Below are 26,744 nucleotides of genomic sequence, written 5' to 3' on the forward strand. Positions count from 1 at the left end.
GTGACTTTTTAATCACCCGCTAACCCCCATGCTGGCCTAAAAACTACCGCTTGCACAAGAGGAGGCGGTAGCGGCTAGCGCGTCCGGCGGTTTAGCGTGTGGTATTACGCGCGTTAAACCGCTAGCACGCCTTTGTAAAAGGAGCCCTACATCGATTTGCACATGCTAAATCTGTTAGTGCGCCTTAGTAAAAAGGAGCCCAAAGATCTCCTTAGAAATAGGTTAAAATATATCTGACATGAATTTTTGTACACATGGATTGCAGGATATCTCTCTTTTGGGTAAAAGGGGGTGGGGCTCGATATACCGCTTTTTCTGTGTGGTTACACAATCAAAGCAGTATACATATTTTAGACAGGTACTTATTTTGTGCCTGGAGCAATGAAGTGTTAAGTGACTTGCCCAGAGCCACAACCTCAGGGTGCGGAGGCAGCTGCTCTAACCACTAGAGGTCAGAATACAGCATGAAACACAGAAAAGTCCATTATTTTTCCTCTTGAAACAATGTTTTGGAATAAGTTTGAACTTTTCAACAAATACTAACCCCAGCAAAAACTCTCAGAGCAATCACATTCAAATAGAATTTCTGTCTGAAGAAAAAAAGAAAAACACAAGTCAAAGGGTAGCAAAACAAGATTTTTAGGTTTCTTTGGTGAAACAGAAGCAGATATAAAAGTTACAAAGGTTTTTAACTTGCATTCAAAACCTTCCCCCCTCCCCAGACATTCACATTATACACTATACAAGTTATAATATAAATACAGAAAAAAAGTATTATGTGCATTGCAATGGTAGAAAAACACATAAAGTCAATACAGTGATGCATTATTATCAGGGGCAGAAAATGGTCCAAATACATTATGTAGGTGCAGAAGTCAATTCAACTCCTTAATGACACAGTCTGCAATGAGAACTATTAGCTGAGCTGTCATAGCAGGTTTACTTTATGGATAAGCCAAAATCATACACCAGCTTCTAAATTCATGTCATTTTTGTTTTCTTGCACAAGTTTTACAAGAAATCGTAGTTCGTCATTACTTCTGGTGTAATTCTTACAGTATTTTCAAATTCCAAAAATATTAGCTTTATGGTACTTCCCACCGTTTTCTTCCAGAGCACAGAATTAAATAAAGTCTGTTTTGTTTAAGAAAAGACAGTTCTGTATATTTATTATTAGAATTTAAAGATACTGCTTGTCTGGACACATGGGGGGAATTCTAGAAATAGTGCCCTACTGATGCCTACGTAAGGGGTCCTTTTACTAAGGCACGCAAACCGATTTATATAATGGGCGCCTTAGCATTTAGTGTGCACTAATCTTTAGTGCGTGCTAAATTGGTTAGCACACCTTAGTAAAAGGACCCCTTAATTAACAAATGCTGTTTAAAATGGCACAAAAATGCACTGTTAAAGTGCCTACGGGCGCCTAAATAATATGCACCAGAATTGCACCTACGAAGGCGCTTTATGCCGCCTAATGCCACTATGGGTGTGGTTAATGCCAGAAGTGGCATTAGGTGGCCTAAAGCGCCTATGTACATGCAATTCACTACAAAGATAGGTGCCAGCAATGTAGGCCCAGGAAACCCTAGCCTACATTTCCAGTGCCCATCTTTTGTGCAGGCACAATTCTCTATAGGGCACCATTGCGTGATTGACATATGATCAGCAATTGCTTTTTAGGCGGCCGCCGATATCGGCGTCCTATAGAGAATCAGGGTCATAGATTTAAGTCAGAAAATCGTACAGTAAGTTTGTTTGAAATACTGCTCTGGTTCATTCCCTTAATGCTTTAGGGAAATTCGGGGCTAATACTGCAAAGTACTCACCACAAAATTATCAGTTACCTCTCAAAGGCAAAATAAAATCCAATAAATTAAAACAGTATGGCTTGCGTCATTTATTTATGTATGCTTCACAACTGCAGCAGTCATACATAAACATTCACTATTTTATTTAAAAAAGATTAAAAATGGTTATATGTACAAAATTATTTTTTTTCTTTTTCTTTTTTTTAATATAAAAACTAGGCCTAGATCCTTACTGTAGATACTGTAAGATATTGTGGTTAATGTAAAATGGAAGCCATCTTAAAAAGCTGCCCTGTTTGAGATTTAGGAATCTGTTCAGAATGTGCTCTAAACATTTAACATAGGAAACCCTTGTTTCTAGCACAAAGTACCCGCTAAACTAAATGGGATTTGTCCTAAACAAGGTGGGTTGTCACCTTAAAAACAGTGCATGTTCATGAACACAGCCCTTAATGTATGAACACTTTTACCTCTAAAGAGCTTATGGGTCATATGGAAAAAAAAAAACCCAACCCAAAACAGTCAGCCCTTATTACAATCCATTCTTATGAGTGAGAGCTCAGGAATGAAGAAATGGTCAATGCTGCAGTCCTTTACTTCAGGCTTAATATGTGCCAGGATTGAAGTCTTAAAACTGCTTCTATATGTGCTCTTAAATGATAAGTTTTCCATAAAATGTCCATTAAATGCTTCTCTTCCTCCAGCACTTTCTGTCACATTTAAAAACATGAACATATTTAAACCATTTCCAGCCTAAATAAGCTAACCAAAAACAGCTTAACCACAGATCAAAGATTTTTCTGCCTAAGCAGCATCCATCATTAAATATGTTGTCTGAAATTAGAATGACTTTCATTTTATATACAGGATTTAAACCAAAAACAAACTTAATATTAAATCATCTTATTTACATTTAATTGGCACTAAAATGGAGCAGTTTAAATATTACACTAGGCTGCTATAATAATTACAAAATGGTCCCCACTAGTTTTATAACCTAGAACTTTGAGTAGACTGGAAATGGTTGTACATGAATACATTTTAAAATTTCTCTACCTTATTTGTGTTTTTGCTTTCCTACGAATACCCATGCTTTCATTCAGAATGTGATTTTAACACTGTAATCCACAGTATCAATTCACTTTAATAACATTTCTAGAACAGAATTTTTTTGAAAGGCACAGTAAGTGGGGACTTTGGCAGAAATGCTGAAAACGTTTTGTTCATCCTTTGTTTCAGCGTGGTGAATCTTGCCATGTCCTGATCCAGTGGTGATAGTGTTTTGATGAGTTTGTCTTCTCTGGTGGAGAAAATTTATAGTAATATTTCTTAGAATAAGTCCTTTGGAAAGTGGAAGCTGTAGATGGAAATCAAACATGGGAAAACAAAGTCAAAATGCATGCTAAAAGATTTGTGGATGCATTTTGAGAAATAGTTACTTTCTTATTCAGTGGGAACTTACGGTACATGCACGTGACTTTGGGCAAGTCCCATCTTCCATCTCCTTGGCAACGGATAGTGGGAAGATGGCGTTGAATGAAGCCATCTTTACAGTGGTATCTAATCATGGAGTTGATTTCATAGCGGGGCTTCATTTTTCCAAAGGTTTTTGCATTTTCTACAACAGGAGGCTGACCACAGGCAACTAGAGTCAAAGAAAAAGATACACATGATTGTTTGTATTACATTCCTCCTATAAAGCCACAGTACGTTAAATACCTCATCTAAGAGGTTATAGACCAAAATGTTAATCTATTTATATTTTTTATATTTGTTGTTGGCAATGGGGTGGGGGTTCCCAGTTTTTAATCAGTGGATGTGATTTTTATTGAGTTATAAGCAGCTTGAGGGCCTTCACAGATCATGAATGGGATATGAATATACAGTAAAACCTTGGATTGCAAGTAACTTGGTTTGCAAGTGTTTTGCAAGACACGCAAAACATTTTATTACATTTTAACTTGATATACAAGCAAGGTCTTGCGATACAAGTGCATTCAAGTGCATTTTGTATTTAGGGAGCTGCTCTTTGACCAGAGGGCTGCCGCGTGAGTGGACTGCTGGGCACGATGGACCACTGGTCTGACCCAGCAGTGGCAATTCTTATGTTCTTATAAAGTTTTGGGGTTGTGGAATGAATCGTCTGAGTTTCCATTATTTCTTATGGGTAAATTTATTTTGATATATGAGTCTTTTGGATTACAAGCATGTTTTTGGAACGAATTATGCTGCAAACCAAGGTTTTACTGTATGTGATTTTATAATAGGACACTTATGTGAAGTCTAAATAGACATAAGAACATAAGAACATAAGCAATGCCTCTGCTGGATCAGACCTGAGGTCCATCTTGCCCAGCAGTCCGCTCACACGGCGGCCCAACAGATCCAGGACCTGAGCAGTAATCCTCTATTTATACCCTTCTATTCCCTTTTCCAGCAGGAAAATGTCCAATCCTCTCTTAAATCCCAGTACTGTATTCTGCCCTATAACGTCCTCTGGAAGCGCATTCCAAGTGTCCACCACACGTTGGGTAAAGAAGAACTTCCTGGCATTTGTATTGAATCTGTCCCCTTTCAACTTTTCCGAATGGCCTCTTGTTCTTTTATTTTTTGAAAGTTTGAAGAATCTGTCCCTCTCTACTCTCTCTACGCCCATCATGATCTTATAAGTCTCCCTAAATGGTTACATGAACGTCATCTTAAACTTAATCGGTCTAACACAATGGCTTGTTGGATCACCTGCTGTTCAAACCGTCCTGATTAGTCCCATCTTTGTTTACTTTCTATATTTAACTGGCTGACTCATTTAAATACCCGGGAATTATAATTGATTCTGAATTCTCTCTTCTCAAATTTATAATGTTGTTCAGGATTCCATGCTGTATTATACACATGTTAATTCATGCATTCTTGATCTCTAAACTAGACTACAGTAATATACTGTACTTTTCCCTCCACTACCCCCCAACCCCCACCCCTTCTTCTGTAACTTTCCCCTCATGCATCTGTAATTTGCTGAATGTTGAACCGCCTAGAAGTCATCTGACTATGGCGGTATAGAAAAATAAAGTTATTATTATTATTATTATAGTCTTTGCTGAGCTTCCTGCTTTTTGGTTGAACCATCTGAAAACATCAGTCTCGGATAATGATGAAAAATAAGCAAGTTCTGCTAGTTCAACAATGGGTAGTAGTAGGTCACCAAATTTCAGATATCAAATAGAGAATAATTGACCAAGTGCTAGAAGGGTGGGAGGGTAGCTTTCTCTCTTTATATATATATATAGAGAGAGAGAGAGCTTTACATTTTAGAAAACAACAATGACTATTCCAATTACAAGCAGTAGCTCCTGGGGTTTAATTCAAGAAATAGAATGGTTGACATTCATTTGACCCAGGATGTGGTGGGAGGAACTTAGTAGACTTTAAAAGTGAAATTTAGTGGACTTTAAAGTGAAAGTATAAAATTACTGTTGCCATCTTTCTGAGATAGCAAATGGGAGCCTCAGCAAGCTAGAACAGGTATTTATACTATTATTTCTAGAGCACTACCAGACATACACAGTGCTGTACAAAGAAGAAAGTCCCTGCTCAAATGAGCTCACAATCTAATCATATATGAAATATGAATTATAGAGATATTGTTATTAAGATAAAAAGTTGTATTAAATAAACTGTGATATTTGTTTTTTATGGAATGATCCTTAAGACAGCTTTTGAGTGAAACATGAATCATGTCGGATAACTATATACGTATATATAAAATTGTTGATAAAGTTGGAATGTGATGGTAGTAAGTTAATTTACAACGATAAGAATAAGGATTTGGGATCCATTGAACCGATGAGGTGGTGGATGTTTAAGTCTTGCTGATATATACACTAGACTCTAGAGAGTGACATGATAACCATTACCGTGGTAATGGAGTAATAGGGACTGGTAGTACCACGGTACCAGTAGACTGTTCTGCGATAGTGCCACGGGAATGAGAACCACTGCACTCACCATTAGGTTACTTCTACATGCAGGAAAACTTTTATAACATTACCCACTTAGTGTGGCAAGCAGAAAAAGGGCAATTCTATAAAGTACATAGTCACGTTTGGAAGTTTAGAAGACTAGCATATGTGCATGTACATGTGAACTTAGGCATATAGATACTAGCATACTGCCTAAGCACTATTCTGTATCAATGCACGTCACTTGCATAATGTGTATGTGCAAGGGGGCATACACAGGGGCAGAGCATGAGTGAGCTATAGGTGGGGCTCCGCACTTATGCAAGCTCTATGGCTGTCTTACGTGCAGATTCCTACATGTTAAGCATGCTGATAATTTCCTAAAATAGAAGTCCACAGGCCATTATTGAGATAGCTTGGGGAAATCCACTGCTTATTCCTAGGATAAGCAGCATAACATCTGTTTTACTACTTGGGATCAAGCTACGTACTTGGGACCTGGTTTGGCCACTGTTGGAAACAGCATACTGGGTTTGATGGACCTTTGGTCTGTCCCAGTATGACAATTCTTATGTACTGATATAGAGTCATTCTAGTATTCTGTAACAGAACCCAGGCATCTAGGTTCCTTTATAGAATAGGATACTACTCCATGGTCTCAGGCACCCAGTTATAGATTTGCCTCATGAGAGGGTAATTTTATATGAGTGACTAAGGAGGAGGAGGGGGAAAAATGCTGGCAGGGCTATGTTGTGTGACATAGATAGCCTATGACATAACCAGGTTAGCCTCTAAGCGCTAATATTCAGTGGCCATCTTGTGCTGAATATTAGTGTTCAGCTGGCTAAGTGCTATTTAACCAACCAGGAGCCATTCAAGACCAATTAAATAGCACTGAATATTGGGTGGTATGGACAGTGGCATAGCACGGGTAGGAGGCACCCAGGGCAGTGGTGCTCCTCCACTCCTTCTATGTACCTCCTGCTCCTTCAACACCTCCCAATTCTTCTGCACCCCCCACGCAACACTTGCACCCTCCTCTACCTCTTTAAATCTTCACCAGCAGGAGCAGCTTCTCTGGCCTGCTGCTTGCATCGATGTTGGCTTTCCATCTGACATCACTTCCTGGTCCTGTGACCCAGAAGTGATTTCAGAGAGGAGGCAATCTGGTGTGAGAAGCAAGCTGGAGAAGTTGCTCTCGCTGACAAAGATTTAAAGAGGTGCGAGGGGAGGGAGAGCATGAGTGTGGTATGGAGGGGTGGAGAGATGCCAGCGCTCCCACCAATACGGCACCCGGGGTGGTCCACCCCTTCTCCCCCTTTACTATGCCACTGGGTATGGAGGCAACTCCATAACTGGGTTCCTCAATTTAAGTGGTCAAATAAAACTGTTAATAAGCCTATTAGATAAGAACACTTGAGCTCGCAAGTGTCCTTATAGAATGCTAGTGTGAACCCAGCATCAGCATACTGAAATGTAGGTGTGAACATTTATTTATGTAAAAATTCATGCCTAAACGCAATAGGGGCACACACAACTTACAGTATTCTGTGAGTTGCCTGATAAATGTCAGCCATGCCTATATCCCACCTATGTTCCTGCCCTACGATTGTGAAATTATAGGACAGTGATTAGGCACCATGGGGTCATTTATAAGGGTCAGTGTGTATGTTTACCTGTGTGGATGGAAGTATTCTAGAAATGTGTGTGTGCAACTGAAACTTAAGATTTAAGTGACCTGCTATGAGGGGGATATGTTTTCTGATTTCCAACTTTTATGCTCATATACCCCTGGCCAATTTTATAAGCATGCAGAATGTTCTTCTACATTCTCAAGCCACTTTTATGTTTTCCCCCAATGGTTAGTGTGTGCTAAAATGAAAACGTACAATCAAAATTATGGTGGTAGTGGTTTTTTTTTTATCTGCAGTTTCAACCCTGAGGTTTCCATGTCATTTTAAAATGAAAGCGCATTGCTAAATTTCTTCCCTTAAGGTTACTCTGCCTTAGCTATTTTTATTGCCTAGTTCACTATTAAAACTTAATACTGATTCTGTGATCCTCGTCTGACTTGCCAAGAACAGCATTGTTCTGATTTATTAAAGCACAGATTAGATTTTAGTGGCCTTGTCACGGAGATAGGTTAGTTGGCTAATTCATAAAGACTTCTCTTCTAAATCTGTCTACACAGTTGGCCTGGAAAGACAGATTACATGTGGCATCCAGAAACTTAAAAGAGCAGTTACACATCTTCAGAATTTAACGCAAGGCCAGTGGCAGAAGTTTAAGCTTAGGCTTAATGTTGGTACTGGGTCTATGATTAATAATTAAAATGAAGTTTTGTGTGTTCCAGTATGACTAAGACATTTATGTAATAAACTTTACTGTAAGGCCCTCTTGTGCTTGTTAAAAATAAAATACTAAACAGAAAGGCTCTTTTATACACAAAATTGTAATCATGAACAATAAAAGTGAATAAATTCCATATGTAAGTGTTCACAAAATAACACAGAATGCTCAATGTCCATATTATTTACAGAGTACTCAGTAAACAGCAATTAGTTAATACCTACTAGATCCTAATATTATCTAACGACCATGATAGTCCTTCAATTTCCTCTACCAATATGCTCAGACTTGCCAACTGTGGGGATTTCTTTCCTCCCTCCTTGCGCTTCCATCCAGTGCATCTCCATTCCTCTCTCTATCCCTTGATGATCGCAGCTATCCCACCGACTTGAGGACTTTTCCCTCCTCGCGACTCTGATGTTAGCATGGCAAAATGACCCATTTCCCTGTCTCTGCAGACACCCTTTGCCAAAAGATCCTTTTCACTGTTTCAGCAGCCCTCCACATGTCAAAGTAATCTCACAGACCTGGGTACCTACCAGCACTTCTCCAGAACATGAACTAACTCTTCCAAAGGGTCTCAGGTCTTCGTGAGCAGAATGGTCACCAAAGCTTTTCTGCCCAAACTGCTTGATGTCACATAATGGCAATAGGAACATGGAAATGGTGCCCTTAGCAGCACATTTTTGTACCTATCTGTCTGAAAATACTTGGGACACACTGGAATGGTGAGTTCACATTGAGTGTAAGTACTTGGAATGCCCATAGGAGCCAAATGAGCTGTGATGCTTATAAGTTCAGTGAAAGGGGTAAGGGGGGAGGGGAGGGAGATGGGGTTTCAAGTTCATTTCTGCTATACCTGTTCCTTTTTTGCAGGTGTATGTGAGGTGATAATTGCATGGCACGTCATTCCATTGGCCATTTTCATGCCAAATCATAACTACGCAGTCTTCACCAGTAGAGAAGAAACTGTCTGGTTGGTTCGGCCTCCAATTGTCATATTGCTGTGAAACAGAAACAGAATCAGTGTTCTTAAGGTAGAGGGAGGCTTAGTTGATAAGTTTCTATAGTTTCCACGATGCAACTCCTAGATTTAACATTTAACATTACCAGCCAAACTTTGTCAGAAACTGATAAAAAGATCATGGTTTTATGTTTTCTGTATGAAAGTAGTGTACTATCCTATTTTAATGGCGGTTTTTTTTTTTATTTTGTTCTTATTTAATATATTTTATTGTAAACCGCCTTGAATTGTGCTGCAACTAAGGCGGTATATCAAGTTCAATAAACGATATCCTGAAAAAATGACCGGCAAGGTGGTACTCCAGGACTGAGTTCAGAAACACTGTACTACAGAGCCTAAGGCTGTGGTTCTTAACCCAGTCCTCGAGGCACACCCAGCCAGTCAGATTTTCAGGATACCCATACGAGTTTCCAAGTTTATTAAAAAGTTTGTTGTACCGCTTATATAAATTTCTAGGCGGTGTACAATAATAGTAAAAAATGGGGAAATCGTTAAAAGTTACACCAAACGAAAGACCACTGAAGACAAAAAAGTAAACTCCATGCACTGCCTCCTTTATATGCAAATCTTTCTCATGCATATTCATTGTTGATAGCTAGAATACCTGACTGACTTAGTATGGCCCAAGGATTATGTTGACAACCACTGCTCTATGGGGGCAATATTCAGCCACTGATAATCAGCAGTTCCTTAAACACTAGCCGCCACAAACTAAATTATACCCAGATATTGAGTGCTGGCCCCTATCTGGGTACCGATACTGAATATCTAGGTGTTTTGTGTACCAGGACAGCATACATTCTAACATGCCCAGTAAGCTATCCAGTCATAAGCACCCAGTTAACTTTTCGCTCTATCCATATTCTGCCACTGGACCATCCCAGGACTAATCAAATAGTTTTGGCCAAATAGAGCAGAAATTCTGCAGAACTGTTTGGATAAAAATGTTTATTAAAATTTTTATATACTGCCTAACCCAAAGAAGAAAAAAGGTGGTTTACAATCAAAATCATATCTAGCTATCTATCTAGTCATATGCTGTTGAGAGTTCTGCAAAACACCTAATAAATTTTATTGTTCCCTCTCAAAAGCTTGTTTAAGAAAAATTTATTCAACAAAACTTTAAATTTAGTAAAACCATTCCCTTTCCCCCTAACCTCCTGAGGGAGATTACAGTCGACTCCGCTTAAGTGCAAAGTCTCCAGACTGGACCGCCACGTGCGCTTAAACGGAGCGTGCGCTTAATCAGAGTACCACTTTTTAATCATGAAAATCACAGAACGCTGTAGTCAAATGCAATAAAACTTTTATTCAGCAAAAAAACACACCAAATACAATTTAACATGGTTCAGTTATAGAAACAGCACTGTTCCGTCTAATGCAATACACTGTAAACCTTTTTTTAAACCAACATTCTACTGAAATAATCATTCATTGTTTTCTGCACACAGATTGCACAATTCAGGCTGTGTATCTGCCTACTGATGCTGTAAAACTGTCCATAGTCGTGACATCTATTTATCTCCAGATAACAATGCAGCGTGTGTAAGGACTTCAGCGCGTCTGAGAAGGAAACAATCTCTGCAGGTGTTTCATTAGTCGTGATGACTGCAGCAGTGTCTCCATCCTCATCAGACTCTTGGTTGTCTTCAGTGTCCTTTATGACTGTACAGATGATGTGGGCACATCATTGTCAACGGCGACATACAGCTCAAACTCTTGTGGAGAGAGTCCAACTGGGAGTTCAATAGACAGTGTCAGCTTCAGTTGTCTCATCAGATGCTTGAATGAAGCTTGCCCGTCGATAGTAATTTGAAATCGTTGATGATGAGAATCGACTCCACGCCTCCCATACCATGTGAAGAGAGTCAAGCACCATCATTTTTCTTGTGAGCTCAGCAGCTCGGGGGCTGGATTCCAAGCTTGTTTCAATCATTGCCATCACATGTCTTAGAATGAGCGACCTGTAATGACATTTGAAGTTTGCGATTATTCCTTGGTCCATCAGTTGGATCAAAGAGGTTGTGTTTGGCGGAAGAAACACAAGTTTGATGTTGGTTAGTCTTACATCATTGCTATGTACTGCACAGTTATCACATAGCATTACAATGTGCCTCCTACACCTTCTCATCAGATTGTCAAGCTTCTGCAACCATTCAATCCACAGTGTCGCCATCATCCATGCTTTTTTTGTTGCTTTCATATTCAACAGGCAAGCGTTTAATGTTTTTCATGCACTAAGGATTTCGATTCTTCCCAATCACCAGTGGTTCAAGCTTTTCACTACCGTCCATATTGCAACTGGGCAGCAATGTCAATCGTTCCTTTGGCACCTTGAAGCCAACAGTTTTGCTGCATTTGAAAGTCAATGTTCCATCAGGAATGGCATGCCAGTACAGGCCCGTCTCATCGGCATTGAAAACGTTGCATGGTTAATATCCACCAATGACTGATGGCAACACTTCCATGACCCATCTTTCTGCACCAAACTCATCCGTGTCTTGTTTTTCGCCATGCTGCTTCTTAAATTTTATGCCGTTATGAACTTTCCACCTCTCTAACTATCCGTTTGTTGCTTTGGATAGCTGTGCTGCTTTCTCCATCAGCAGAGGTCCACTGATTGGCAGTTGTCGACTTTTAGCTTCAGCAAACCATCGCAGCAATGCCTGTTCAACATCTCCAGCCTTCCCAATTCTTTTCCGTTTTCTGGTAGGATTGCTGTTGTTTTGCCAGTCTTTCAATATGTCTTGCTTTTTTTTGTAAATCTGAGAAATCTGGCTAGGATGAACACTGTAATGTTTTGCAATAGAGACCTGACTCTCCCGTTGATCAAGTCTCTTTAAGACATCAATATGTTCAGCCAAAGACAATGATTTTTGTTCATGCAATGCCATGGTGCAGTTCGGGAAATTTGAACACCTGGCCAGGCCTAGACTGCTGTTCCAAAACACGTGTCTCATCCACGTGAAAATGTGATTGCTTTAAATGGAGTGAACGTAACGTGAACGAATAGAGGTGGGACCTATAACATCAGTGCGCATAAGCAGATTCTGTGCTTATCAGAATTGCAATTATCTGGAGTTTACGTCCATTGACTTTAATGTATACAAAATGGGACCATGGTGGTAGGCTGCGGATAACCGAAGAGTGCGCTTAACCGACGTGCACTTAGGTGGAGTTGACTGGATTCCGCAACATCGGGGCCAACCAGAAAAAAGTTTTTTCCCCAGTAAAAGCCTTCTTAGCCCTAATAAAATGGGGCATCATCATATTACAATCCTGTGAAAACCATAAAATTCTGAATATCTGCTCTAATTCTCCTACGTATATGTTTAAATTGTTTTAAATATCAGCCCTTAAGCAGATGCTTAGGGCAATTGAAGATAAATTGGCTGATATTCAGCAGGCAGTGGACAGAAATTTGTGTCTGCTGTTGGCACTAAAGCTGAAAATTCAATGCTGGGCCCTGTGCAGGCTTCAGCATTGAATTTCAGACTTTTTAAAGCCAAATAGCACATAACCAGTTAACTTAATATTCAGACTTCACCAGCCATGGATTAGCACATAAGGCCCCTCCCCCCTTTTACTAAGCCACGGAAGAAATTTCTAATGGCCCAAAGAGCTAAATGCTCAGAGCGTCAGAGCAGCATTGGAGAATTTAACGCTCCTGGCTGTGATAGAAACCTTTACTGCATCTTAGTAAAAGGGGGTGGGGTGGGGAGATAGACAGCTATTTACGTGGTTCTATTTATGCGCTAAATCTGACTGTTAGGTCTGAATATCAGGACCAAACCAGACTCTGCAACCATTCAATCCACAGTGTCTAATCCACATTCTAATGTATGTGCTTGTATAACACCAGAAATAGGAAATGTTTTCCTTGCAGAAACAATTGATACCTCAGGAAATGTACATATAGCAGATACAGGAAGTAGCACTAAAAGCTATAATAAAATGTGAACAAAAATTCAAATGTCTAGTAACAGATTTAATCACAGACAATGCTGCAAATATATCCAAAATGAGAAGAAATTTAAACGAGCATGACAAGAATACTAAACTAATAACATATGGTTGCAGTGCTCATTTGCTGCAAAGACTTTAGTGTCCCAGAAATAAAGACTAATGCCTCTGAAATTGCTATATACTTCCGTAACAATCATTTTGTAGCAGCAGCTCTGAAAGAAATGGGTGGAAACAAGCTAATGCTCACACAAGAAGTTAGATGGATCTCTGTAGTGGACAGTTTTGAGCAGTATATTAAGAACTGGTCTATTCTGATGACAGTTTATAAAAATAATAAATCAAGAGAATATACTGTAGATGGCACTGTTACTGCCAAAATTCTCAAAACTGGGCTTAAAAGAAATATTGAAAATTCTGAAACCCATTTCTGAAGTTTTAAACAAAATAAAGAACAATAGCTGTTTTATTGCTGATGCTGTTGAAATTTGGAAAGAACCAAGTGAGCACTTAAAAACAGAACTGCACAATGTCAAATTTAAATTACAAGCATTAAAAAAATCAAATGGGACAAACACTGTCTCCAGCTCATTTTCTTGCAAATATTATGAATATCCAGGGTCAAGTGCTAAAGGAAAGGAATTAGCTATGACATGGGTATCCAGGAATCATATATCTGTAATGCCAACTATAATAAACTTCAGAGTTAAGTGGAAACCATTCAAGAAATATATGTTTGCTAATGATGTTTTAAAGAAAGTCACATCAGTGAACTGGTGGAGGTCACTTATTAAGCCCTTGGGTTTAGAGACTGTTGAAGTAATGATTTCACTTTTAACAGCAGTAGCTTCTTATGCTGGCACAGAAATAATTTTCTATTCCTTTGGACTCATTCGTTCAAAATCGAGAAATCGTTTGGAACCTGATAAAGCAGGAAAACATGTTTTTCTTTTCCAGATTAAGAACAAACAAGAAGATGAGTGAGCTAAAGAAAACAGTATTTTTAGTTTTTTATGTGTGGACTTGGCTGATAGTCTAGCATTTTTTAAACATATCTGTTTAACTACATCAGTTAACATGGATGCTTAAACAAATATAAGAATACATATGGTATAATGTTATCAGTTTGGTTAAATAGAACTATTTAAATTATTATTAAGATAACAGCAGTCTATTCTCCAAGTTGTAGAGCCCTAACCTCTTTAGACTTTTATCTTATAAGAGGAGTTAAATCCTCTTAATCATTTTGGTTGCCCTTCTCTGTACCTTTTCCAATTCCACTATATTGCTTTTTGAGATGAAGTGACCAGAATTGCACACAATACTCTAGGTGCAGTCTCACCAGGGAGTGATACAGGAGCACTGTGATATTCTTTTATTTCCTAATAATTCCTGACATTCCAATTGGCAGATTGAAAGATATTAAAGGAATGTCTACAGTAGATCCTCTGCTGTCTTAATCAAATATCTTTTTTAGACTGTGACAAATACTTTATTTGAGCTAAATATGAAGTGACTATTTCTATTTGCAATATCCTTCCGTTAGTGAATCAAAATACTGGTCATTTAAAGATATACTTTTAATTAAAACTTCCAGGTATAAATATTTTTCCAAACACTCACAACACCCTAGTTTCCATGAATTGAATTAAATCCTTCCACAAATTAAGAGAAAAAAAGAAAGAGCTCAGCTACCACATTGAGAATCCTTTTTACAAAGCCGCAATAGTGAGTCCTGATGCGGCAAATACGATACAACCCATAGGAACCGAATGGGCTGCATTGCATTTGCTGCTCAGGAATCGCTACTGCAGCTTTGTAAAATGGGACCTGAAAGACGTATTTATTTTCTTTCATCAATCCTTTTTTTTTTTTAACCTATCATTTTTTAATTGAGATGCAAGTGTAAAACCTGTGCTCAATAAAATTGTTGCATATTTCTAACCACACTTTAGTTTAAAAAATGTGCTTTTCTTCAGCATACCATACTTTTTTATCGGCACAACATTCAGTGCCAAAAAAATGGACTCTGAACACAACAGAGCACTTAATGAAATTTTAGTTTGGCTGTGCAACCAATGCCACAGTATAATCACTTTCACACTTTCTCGTGCTATTTCCACAGAAGTACTATGAGCCAGAGAGAAGCAGTGGGGGAGAATTACAGAGCTGTTACCTCCAGATGTTAAGCATTGCTAAGAAAGGCAATTTGTAAGGCTATTATTAAAATATGTGTTTTCTGGGAACTGTAATTGCTTGTCTATTGTTTTAATATTGATGTTAAATGATTTTAGCATTGAGTGCTTTCTAACAGTTCAAGATTATCAAATCCTGACTTTGTAGGATGCTTTTCCCATAAGGTCTTACATCTCCAGACATGGCATGCTGCAACCTCGTATCTGTGATCATCAATGTACAAATTTATTTTGGCTGCACTGGCTTGAGTTTTGTTCAGTCTCTCCTGCCAGAAATGCTTAGTCCAGGAAGTTCCAGACTTTTAAATTGTTTTCTTTACTCTCTATCCAGTTTCTCTGTTGTATTTCAATACCTTATTTAGACACACTTCACTGATCTAGAACAAGGCTTACAAATAAAAACTCTCAAAGTAAGAGAGGTAGAAATCATTTCATAAATTTTAATCTCAATGTTTTATTTGTTCTCTTTTTTTAACTAAATTTCTTATCTTTGGTGAGTAATAATGTACCACAGCACTTAAAGCTTTCCCATTGCATCTAATGGATATGACTTAGCACTGAAAGACACATTGATTCTAGTTAATTATAAATTTATTGTTCAGAAAAGGGTTTTCAACATTTCCTGACAAAGCAACTTTATTTTAAGCGATTGTGTCATTTTAACAAAACTACATTTCCCCAGATAAAAATAATCAATATTTCATCTTCAGTCATTTGCACAGTTTCCACATGGCTGCTTTCTTTTTCTTCAGATCATTTCCCAACAAAGATCAACTGCCAACCTTGTAACGGATCCAGATCATACTGGCGTGGTCCCAGACGCACTCAGACCTGTGCTTGACTTCCTGTAATTCATTATTTCATTCCCAGACTATAGTGAAATCATTGCTAGCTCATTTATCAAGAAATGGATCATGCCTAGAGCTTCTGGCTTTAGGCTTTAACTAATAAATACCAATAAAAAATCCCCCAATGCAAAAAAAAAATTAAAATAGGTGTTGACTGGATAAACAGTAAAGAACCAATATTTAAAAGTACTTATCTAGGTAGCAGTATGGATGGGAAGCCAGAACATTTTTGTTTCATGCTGTTACTCATGTCATTTTGACAGGGATTTTTGATGTATTCATTTCTGCTTGGCCACTTAGGGACATGTGCGCCTTTTGACCTAAATGAATGTACCTAAGTTAGGCACCTGTACTTAAGTCAAACCATACCCAAAACCCACCCTGATTCTGCCCCCTATCCACACCTACTTGTTGGTATGCACCTTGGTGTAGACGCTTACTGTGAAGTGATAGGCACTTGCAAGCTAATTAATTTTTTAATTGTTTGGCGCTTTCAATTATCAGTTAAGAAAATTAAGTTAGGTGCGCCAGTCTAGAGGCTTAACTTAATAGAATCTGGGCTTTAATGTGCTCATAACTGTCACACAGCTGCTCTTGACGTGTTTATGGATTTAAGCTCCAAATAATGTGCTTATTATAAACCGGCAAAAAAGAATTTTGTGAGAAAAAAATACAAGCAGTCACTGCCTTATGGTACAATGTAGCTATAAAGCAATATCCCAGTTCTATATATGGTACACAAATTTGGGCATGCTGCTAAAATGTCCACACAAATTAATTGACTAATGAGCTCTTAACCATCAATAAATAGTTGCCAACAACCCATTACTGATGTTAATAGGCACTCTACCAAACCCTTATCCATGCTCTCATTCCCTCTCGCTTACACTACTGCAACATACTTTATTTATTATTCAATTTTCTATACCGTTCTCCCAAGGGAGCTCAGAACGGTTTACATTTTTCCCTCTCTGTCCCGGTGGGCTCACAATCTACCTAATGTACCTGGGGCAATGGGGGGATTAAGTGACTTGCCCAGGGTCACTATGAGCAGCGTAGGTTTGAACTCACAACCTCAGAGTGCTGCGGCTGTAGCTTTAACCACTGCGCCACACACTTCTTTCAGGTCTCCCGCTAAACTGCCTCTCTCCCCTTCAGTCCATTCAAAATGCTGCGGCATGACTCATATTCCACAAAAGCCGCCACACTCGCATTACCCCTCATCTCAAGTCACTTCATTGGCTCCCCATCCATTTCCGAATACAGTTCAGACTCCTCTTGTACTGACTTACAAGCATATTCACTCAGTAGCTCCTCAATATCTCTCCTTATTTATCTCCCCCTATGATCACCCTCCTCTGAACTCCGTTCATCAGATAAGTCCCTCTTATCTGTACCCTTCTCCTCCACCGCCAACTCCAGACCCCGTCCCTTCTTTCTTGTGGCACCGTATGCCTGGAACAGGTTGCCAGAGTCAACACATCATGCTCCGTCTCTTGCAGTATTCAAATCCAAGCTAAAAGCCCACTTTTTTGATGCTGCTTTCAACACTTAACTTCCACTCACTGCCAGATATATATACCCATTGTATCATTCCTTCTACCAGAAACTCCCCAACCCTGATATGTCCTGTCTGTCCAAATTAGATTGTAAGCTTTTCTGAGCAGGGGCTGTCTATTGAATGTTACATGTACAGTGCTGCATATGCCTTTCAGCACTATAGAAATGATAAATAGTAGTAGTAGTCATTAAAATTTGCATGCGATATGGCTGTGCGCTATTCTATAAGGCAGGTTGCCTAATTGGCCATAGCACATATCCCAAAAGGGGGTGTGGCTTGGGAGAGACAGGTGCATTCCAAAATAATTACAAAATTTACACCAAGTTTTATCAGGTGTAATTCTGGTGCCAAAATTAGGTGTGGGATTTGGGGCTAAGCGCTATTTCATATAGAGCATGTGTCCATTATAGAAAAGTGCTTAGCGCTATTTTTTTTTTCAGAGAGTAAAATGGTCAATATTTTCAAAGCAGAAGGGTAAATAGTGGGGTTCCCCCGGGGAATGTGCTGGGACTGCTGCTTTTTCATTTATTAATGATCTAGAGATGGGAATAACTAGTGTGATAGTTAAATTTGCTGATGATAAAATTGCTAAATCTCAAGATAATTGTGAAAACTTGCAAGAGGATCTTGTGAGACTGAACATCAAAATGGCGGATGATATTTAGGGCTCCTTTTACTAAGGTACGTTAGGGCATTAACGTGAGGAATTGCATACTCTGAATTGCCGCGCGCACTAGACCTTAACGCCAGCACTGAGCTGGCGTTAGTTCTAGCCACATAGCACGCGGTGTAGCGCGTGGTAATATCCTGCGTGCGCTAAAAATGTTAGCGCACCTTAGTAAAAGGAGCCCTTAATGTGAGCAAGTGCAAAATGATGCATGTGGGAAAGAGTAGGGTCTGGATGGCTTTTCAAAACCTGGCACTTTGTCTGGGTTTTGAAAAGCTGTGTCGGGCAGGGAGGACGTCCGTGCATGCACACCGTCACACAATGATGTCATCATGTAGCAACTGCGCATGCACGGACGTCCTCCCTGCCTGACAAGAGCAGGCAGCGGGGGCGGGGCTAGGGCGGGCTTGGGGGAAGGATATGGGTGGGGTGGAGTAGATGGAACTAGGTGGGCGTGAGGGCGGGGCTAAGGGTCCGGATTTTCTGGAAGGAAAATATGGTAACCCTAGGAAAGTGGAACCCGAACTATAGTTACATGATAATGAGTTCTATGTTAGGAATCACTGCCCAGAAAAAGAATCTAGGTGTCATCGTTGAGGATACGTTGAAAGTCAGCTCAGTGTGTGGCAGTGGCTAAAAATTCAAATAGAATTATCAGGAAAGGAATGGAAAACAAGGATGAAAATGTTATCATGCCTTTGTATCACTCAATGGTGCGACTGCATCTCGAATACTGTGTGCAGTTCTAATTGTCACACCTCAAAAAATATAGCGGAATTAGGAAAGGTACAAGAAGGGGCTATGAAAATGATAAAAGGAATGGGATGACGTCCCTATAAGGAAAGGCTAAAGTGGCTAGGGCTCTTCAGCCTGGAAAAGGGTCAGCTCAGGGGAGATATGATAGAAGTCTGTAAAATACTCAGTGGAGTGGAACAAGTAGATGTGAATCGCTTGTTTACTCTTTCCAAAAATACTAGGACTAGGGGCATGTAATGAAACTGCTAAGTAGTAGAATTAAAACAAACCAGAGAAAATATTTCTTTATTTAAAGGGGAATTTAACTTTGGAATTTGTTGCTGGAGAATGTAGCGAAAGCAGTTAGGTTAGCAGGGTTTAAAAAAGGTTTGGATAATTTCCTAAAAGAGAAGTCCATAAGCCATTATTTAGATGAATAGGGGGAATCCACTGCTTATTTTTAGGATAAACATCATAAAATCTGTTTTTCACCTCCTGCTTTTATGCTGTTTATCCTAAAAAATAAGCAGTGGATTTCCCCCGTCATCTTAATCCTAGAATCTGTTATGATAATAGTGCAGAATATAAATAAATAAGAATAGAATAGAATTCCTAGAATTTACATGCAATATTATAGAATACGGCAGATCTGCACCTAATTTACCCCTCCTTAACAAAGCCGTGCTAGCATTTTTAGCGCTGGATGCGGCGGTAAGAACTCCGACACTCATAGAATTCCTATGAGCGTCATACTGCTGTGGCTGGCACTAAAAACACTAGCGTGGCTTTTTAAAGGAGGGGGGTTAAGCACACAGATTTACACCAGGTCTCAGTTAATGCAAATCCTCATTCCCAGTTTGGCGCTAAGCTCTATTCTATAAATGGCGCCCAACTCAGGGCACTGTTTATAGAATAGTGCTTGGTGCTCTTTGTTTTCAGTGCCCATATTTAAGCATCATTCACTGAATTTAGCCCTGTATGTAAAAAGCACTGTGGTCATATACGAGTATGTACAGAATGCTGAAATTCCATAATAATGAAACTGCAGCGCTGAGAACTTCCCGTTACGGTTGTGATAACACTGCATGTCTGCCTATTAAATGTGCATTTCAAGGCTCGCTGTTTTGATGAATAAATATGGCTTCTAGATTGAAATCCATCTTTTCTAGCATCTTAAGTCATATTTGATGTCTTATCAAGCAAGGAACATTTATGATTTTTCTCTCAGGCTGTTATAAAATCATAGGTTACTAAGCTGCCCCATGGAGTTGGACCAGTATGACAGGCTATGTCCCTCTGTCACTTTAAGGGTTTTATTTGAAGGTTGACAGCTTAGTATTTTCATATTGAGCCAGATAGTCTAACTGAGATTCTGTTGCATGCTGTCATTTAAGGAATATCTGTCTCTCAGAAGGGCACAGTACAAGCAGCCCTTTGCTGCTCTCATAACTATGGATTATGATCTGATGCAGCTCACTTCAAAGAATGACGCTTTCTTGGGTTATATTGGGAACTAGAGAAAATCACTTTCAATGTGTCATGCAGCAAGATTCCAGACAAATTGAAAAGCTCTCCCAGATATGTGCCTCCTGGCAATACCATATGCTGATTTTTCATGGTAGGAGACACAAGTTTATTATAGGTTATGGATGGATTGGATAACTTGTGCCTTCTGTTCCTTACAACATTGATTTAGGGCAGTTATTACTTCTCAGTTTGATACTATAAAGCCTCGATGGCGCAGTGATTTTCTGCTGCTCAGCACAAAGCTGATTCATCTGTTTCCACAGTCATTGTACCCCTGGGCACCCTGACTGCATTTTGCCAGAACCTGATCCAGTTGGCCACCATGCTCTTCCTGGAAAAGTGGCTTATGAGCAGGAGCCACACGAACAGTGAGGATGTTATAGCCTGATCTGAGGTTTGAAAGGAGGTTGTGGAAAACAGATGTTGAGTAAGCTGGCAAATGTAAAAAAATGACTGTGTGAAAGGCCAAATAGTGATGATCTGAGGGATAGTGGGCGTTGAATGAAAAATTTCAAGCATGTACTGGTCCAGTTTTCAGAATGCATGAACTGCCTCATTTTCCTCTGCATCAGAATGGGATTCTTATGGAAGAAAGTGGGAAAACAGCACTAGGCATACTCAGGCCATCGTCAAACCTAAAAGGGATGTCCAGACTTCGAAAGAACGCAGAAGAGATTTGATAAACTGCCTTGCTGTAGTTATCATCAGTGGTTTTACATATAGGTACTTTTGCTGTCCCTAGTGGGTTCACAACTAGAGAATGACATGGTAATCATTACTGCTGTAATACCACAGTTGTCGCAGTAATGGAGAAAATTTTACAAAATTGCACAGGAATACCGCAGTAATAGTAGACCATTCTAAACTAAACTAAACTAAACTAAACCTTGGGTTTATATACCGCACCATCTCCACGAATGCGGAGCTCGGCACGGTTTACAGGAAAAAAGATGAAAGTGACTGTGATAGTGCTGTGGGAACGGGGACTGTTAGCGTGGCATTCTCGCTGTAATTGGGATTAAAGGGCTGGTCTTCTTCGAGCTTCTCCAGGCTTAAATTAAAAGCCCTGGTTATCTAGTGTACTCTTCGGGGGCAGGAAAGAACTCCCCTCTTTCCTGCCCACTGCCGCTACTCTGCTCGCTGTCACTTCCTCAAAATGGTTGCTGAGACTTCCTGCGGAAGTCTCGTGAGGCTGTTATATGAAATTTTGCTAGCCATTTTTAGGTGGGCAGAGCAGTGGCGGCAGCATGGCAGCGATTCTTTCTGCTCTCAAACAAAAAGCAATAGCAGCAATGGAACAGAGTCAGTCCATCCCAGGCAGCATCGCCCAAGCCTCCAAAGTAAGACCAAGTCAGTCCAGTGAGCCCTCGGGTTTTACAGTGATGTAGTCATGGGGGGCAGTTGGGGGGGCCCAGGCTCTGGCCTCAGGACCTAGTGTCAGTGTTGTTTATAGTTATCCAGCATCCTGCAAATCTGCTCAATCTGGTGTCTTCCTTCCCTCCTCTCTGAAGTCCAGCATTTCTTTCACTTCTCCATCCCCGGACTCTGAGGCTGTTGCAGCAGTTCTTTCAACTTTGGCAGTGTCTGCTCAAAGCAGCCTCGCCCCTTGCCATCTTTCTCCCAACCTCCCAACCCTACCCCTCCCCTCGATCTAGCATTATTTTCCCTACCCCGCCAACCCAGTTTTTCTCTCCTTTCCCTCCTCCACATGGACTAGCATTTCTTTCACTTCATCCCACCACCACACACACACGCTGATGCTGCAATTCTCTGACATTCCTGGTAGCATCAGCTTAGGGCAGCCTCATTCCTTGCCCAGAAGCTATCTCTCTGTACAACTTCCTGTTCCCATGTAGGCAGGATACTACAGAGAGAAACCTTACTTGGTCATCAAGGGGCAAGGCTGCTTTGAGCTGACATTGCCATTTTTGTTGCTTTACTCTGGACCGTTTCAAGTCTTTTTATACCCTTGACCAGATATGGCCTCCAAAATTGAACACAATACTCCACGTGGGGCCTCATCAATGACCTGTATAGCGCCATCAACACCTCCTTTCTTCTGCTGATTATGCCTCTCTCTATACAGCCTAGCATCCTACTGGCTACAGCCACCACCTAGTCATACTGATTTGTTGCCTTCAGATCCTCAGACACTATCACCCCAAGGTCCCTCTCCCCATCTGTGCATATCAGCCTCTTGTCTCCCAGCACATACATGTCCCTCGGATTTCTACTCCCTGTATGCAAAACTCAGCACTTTTTTGCATTGAATTTTAGTTGCTAGATGCTGGACCATTCTTCCAACTTTTACAGATCCTTTTTCATGTTTTCTACTCCCTCCGGGGTGTCCACTCTATTACCAATCTTAGTATCATCTGCAAAAAAGCAAACCTTTCCTTCTAACCCTTCAGCAATACGACTCACAAACATATTGAACAGAATCGGCCCCAGCACCGATCCTTGAGGCACTCGATTATTCACCTTTCCTTCCTCTGAGCAAATTCCATTAATCACCACCCTCTGATATCTGTCCATCAACCAGTTTCTAATCCAGTTCACCACTTTAGGTCCTAACTTCAGCTGGTCAAGTTTGTTCAAGAACTTCCTATGAGGAACAGTGTCAAAGGCTTTGCAGAAAGCTAAGTACGATTATATCTAGCACACTCACTTGATCTAATTCTCTAGTCACCCAGTCAAAGAATTCAATCAGATTTGTTTGGCACGATTTACCTTTAAGAAAACCATGTTGTCTTGGTTCTTGCAACCCATTAGATTCTAGTTATTTCACTATCCTCTTCTTCAGCAGTGCTTCCATTGTTTAGCCAATAACCGAAGTGAGGCTTACCGGCCTGTAGTTTCCCGCTTCATCTCTGCAACTACTTTTGTGAAGAGAAAACACAACCGCTCTTCTCCAATCCCATGGAGCCACTCCTGTCTCCAGGGATTTATTGAACAAATCTTTAAGTGGAGCCGCCAGAACCTCTCTGAGCTTTCTGAATATCCTAGGATGGATCCCGTCCAGTCCCATGGCTTTGTCTACCTTCAATTTTTCAAGTAGCTCATAAACACTTTTTTCCATGAATGGTGCGGAATCTAGAGAATGACATGGGGACAAATTTTTCCCCGTCCCCGCGGGAACACATTTTCCTGTTTCGTCCCTGCAAATTATTTTCCTGTCCCTGATTCATTCCTGCAAGCTCCATCTTCATCTGCAGATGCCTCAAACACTTTAAAATCATAAATGTTCAAGGCCTGTGCAGTTAAGGCAGGGCTTACAGAAATGGGGCAGGGACAGAGACAGTGACAAAACTTACAGGGACAGGATTTAGAAATTGAGTTCCTGTGGGGATGGGGACAAATTTGTCCCTGTATCATTCTCACATGTAATTCTCTTCCCATGTCCTGCCTTCTCACTGCCCACTACCACAGAATGCCCTTAACCCATGAATTACTACACATAAACTGCTAAAATCATGCACAACCACTTACTGCATTTGTGGAATGTGTGCTAATTTGATTTAAGACAGGGGTGTCAAAGTCCCTCCTCGAGGGCCGCAATCCAGTCGGGTTTTCAGGATTTCCCCAATGAATATGCATGAGATCTATTAGCATACAATGAAATCAGTGCATGCAAATAGATCTCATGCATATTCATTGGGGAAATCCTGAAAACCCGACTGGATTGCAGCCCTCAAGGAGGGACTTTGACACCCCTGATTTTAGAGGTTAATTCTATAAAGTTGGGCATTAACCTGTTGTACATAATAACATAAGAATAGCCTTAATGGGTCAGACCAATGGTCCATCTAGCCCAGTATCCCATCTTCGCAGAGGTCAATCCAATCCTTGTAAAAACTCAAAGAGTAGCAGCTAAGCATGAATTCTATATTGACAATTAAAAGTGTAATTTTTAAATTATACACCCTTCTAAGTCAGAAAATGTAATAGTAGTTCATTCTGAGAATAACAGATCTTATTTATAAATGGCAAATATATTAGAGAAGACATATAACATGGTGCTTGACCATATAATTTTTTATATACTAAGGTACACCCGAGAGAGGTGGTGGAGAGTAAAACTATGACTGAGTTCAAAGAAGCGTGGGATGAACACAGAGGATCTAGAATCAGAAAATAATATTAAAAATTGAACTAAGGCCAGTTCTGGGCAGACTTGCATGGTCTGTGTCTGTATGGTGGAGGATGGGCTGGGGAGGGCTTCAATGGCTGGGAGGGTGTAGATGGGCTGGAGTAGGTTTTAACAGAGATTTTGGCAGTTGGAACCCAAGCACAGAACTGGGTAGAGCTTTGGATTCTTGCCCAGAAATAGCTAAGAAGAAAAAATTTAAATTGAATCAGGTTGGGCAGACTGGATTGACCATTTGGATCGTTATCTGCCATCATCTACTATGTTACTATGTAATTTAAAGGTTACTTCTGCCTTTATTGATAACCAATGAAGGCATTGCACGCTGTTACAGTAATGGTATAAGTTTGTATTTTGAGCTCTGCATAATATTCTAGCTGCAGTGTTCTGCAGAGTCTGTAGCCTTTTGTGCTTTATGGTTTATTCAACCTGATATACCACACTTCCTGACAAGCAAAACAGAGCAGTGTAAACAAAAATTACATCAAACTATTGAGAGAAAAAAGCATGCCACTACAATTACAGGATAGAGAAACTTGAGTAAAGCAGAATATGTAAGCTAAGCCAATTTGCTCCCAGCTGTTCCCTTTGCTTTCTGAGGTACCATAAAGTCTTTTTGAGTAGATGGGCTTTAAGGGCTGATCTAAATTTCATAAAAGATTGCTCTGTGCACAGGGCAAGGGACACTGAATCCAAAGGAGGGACGTGGCACAAAAGAAAGCACAACAGCTGGTTGACTTCAAGTGTGCTTTACAACTGACCATCTAATATAATAAAGCCCTAAGCGCGCATGCACACTCCCACCTGCGTGCTCCCATTTTCCGTGAGCTGTAGGGACCCGCAGGTAGGAGTGCGCATGCGCATGGCGGCGCGGAGCCTGTCGACTGCTGCGGCTCGCACAATCACTGCCCAGGAGGACGCTCCCCCACCCAATCACAGCTTGCTTCCTGCTCCTCAGCAACACCACACGATACCTCTGCACGCCCGCACGTCTGAGACACACCAACCAAATACTGCACCCTCCAGCCAGGGCCGCATACTGCCAACTGTCTCACCTCACTCCGCCGCTGCTACTTTCACCGCCGCCGCTGACGGCCACAGCAGGCAAAACCAACGCTACAGTGGAGGAACTCGAGCCTCTTGATCTCTCCGGCGCGCCCCCTAAGCTGACGCCCGCAGTAGGAAAGAGCATTTCCCCTAACACCCCTTTCCCTTTCCGCGGTCTGGCCGGCTCACTTATTCCCTTCCCCCCCCTTCCCTTCTCGCGGTCCCGACAAACCTTCTGATTCCAGCAGCGTCTGCAGCACTCTACACACACTGCTTCGGGGCCTTCTACTGCCCAGCAAATCAGGGCAGTAGAAGGCCCCGAAGCAGTGTGTGTAGAGTGCTGCAGACGCTGCTGGAATCGGAAGGTTTTCAGGACACGCAGCCCTTGCCGTACCCGAAGCGAGCTCTGGGAGGCGCTCTCTGATGTCCTGTGGCCTTTAGCCTCAACAGTAAGCGAATCATTTTCAAAACTTAAGATAGTAACCTGAAGAGAGAATGGCTAAGACCAAGAGTTCTTGAATGGGGGAGATTTGGGCTACATGTGGGAGAGACATACTTTCTCCTGTCCTTTTCAGTGCTTCGAGAACTCTTTGAGAGTAATCATCATGTTGGGTCATGTCCTACAGCTTTGTTTTCTAGGAGGGGAGTTTGTGGCCTTGGCACTCTCTCTCTCTTCAAAGCAACTTCTGTAACATTACTTACTATTTTTAACACTGTCAAAATCCTTGGCTCTGATAGGACTTCGCCAGCGTTTTGATCTCCTCTCTGGATTTCCACAGATTTTATCTGAGTCATTAGGAGAACCACTTAATGTCCGCTGGGGCGTTTGGCTATGATTTGTAGCTATGATGTCTGTAAGATTTGAGGCAGACTTTCATTTGAAGGAGCTCTTCCTTAGAAAGATTAAATTG

General features: G+C 40.6%; 1 protein-coding gene across 2 annotated transcripts in view; it reads right to left on the reverse strand.

The window, feature by feature from the left end:
• Positions 1 to 618: 618 nt before the first annotated feature.
• The window catches only part of VCAN (versican), a 249,752-nt gene continuing 223,626 nt past the window's right edge, over positions 619 to 26,744 (reverse strand). For both annotated transcript variants that reach the window (XM_033923290.1, XM_033923357.1), the window contains exons 13-15: positions 8,979 to 9,123; positions 3,274 to 3,456; positions 619 to 3,168 (exon numbers count right to left, since the gene is read on the reverse strand). In XM_033923290.1, the coding sequence (XP_033779181.1) occupies positions 3,047 to 3,168; positions 3,274 to 3,456; positions 8,979 to 9,123 (450 nt within the window). In that variant the 3' untranslated portion in view covers positions 619 to 3,046. The remainder of the gene's footprint in view (positions 3,169 to 3,273; positions 3,457 to 8,978; positions 9,124 to 26,744) is intronic.

This window comes from Geotrypetes seraphini, chromosome 1, assembly GCF_902459505.1.
Source record: "Geotrypetes seraphini chromosome 1, aGeoSer1.1, whole genome shotgun sequence".
Taxonomy (NCBI): Eukaryota; Metazoa; Chordata; class Amphibia; order Gymnophiona; family Dermophiidae; genus Geotrypetes; species Geotrypetes seraphini.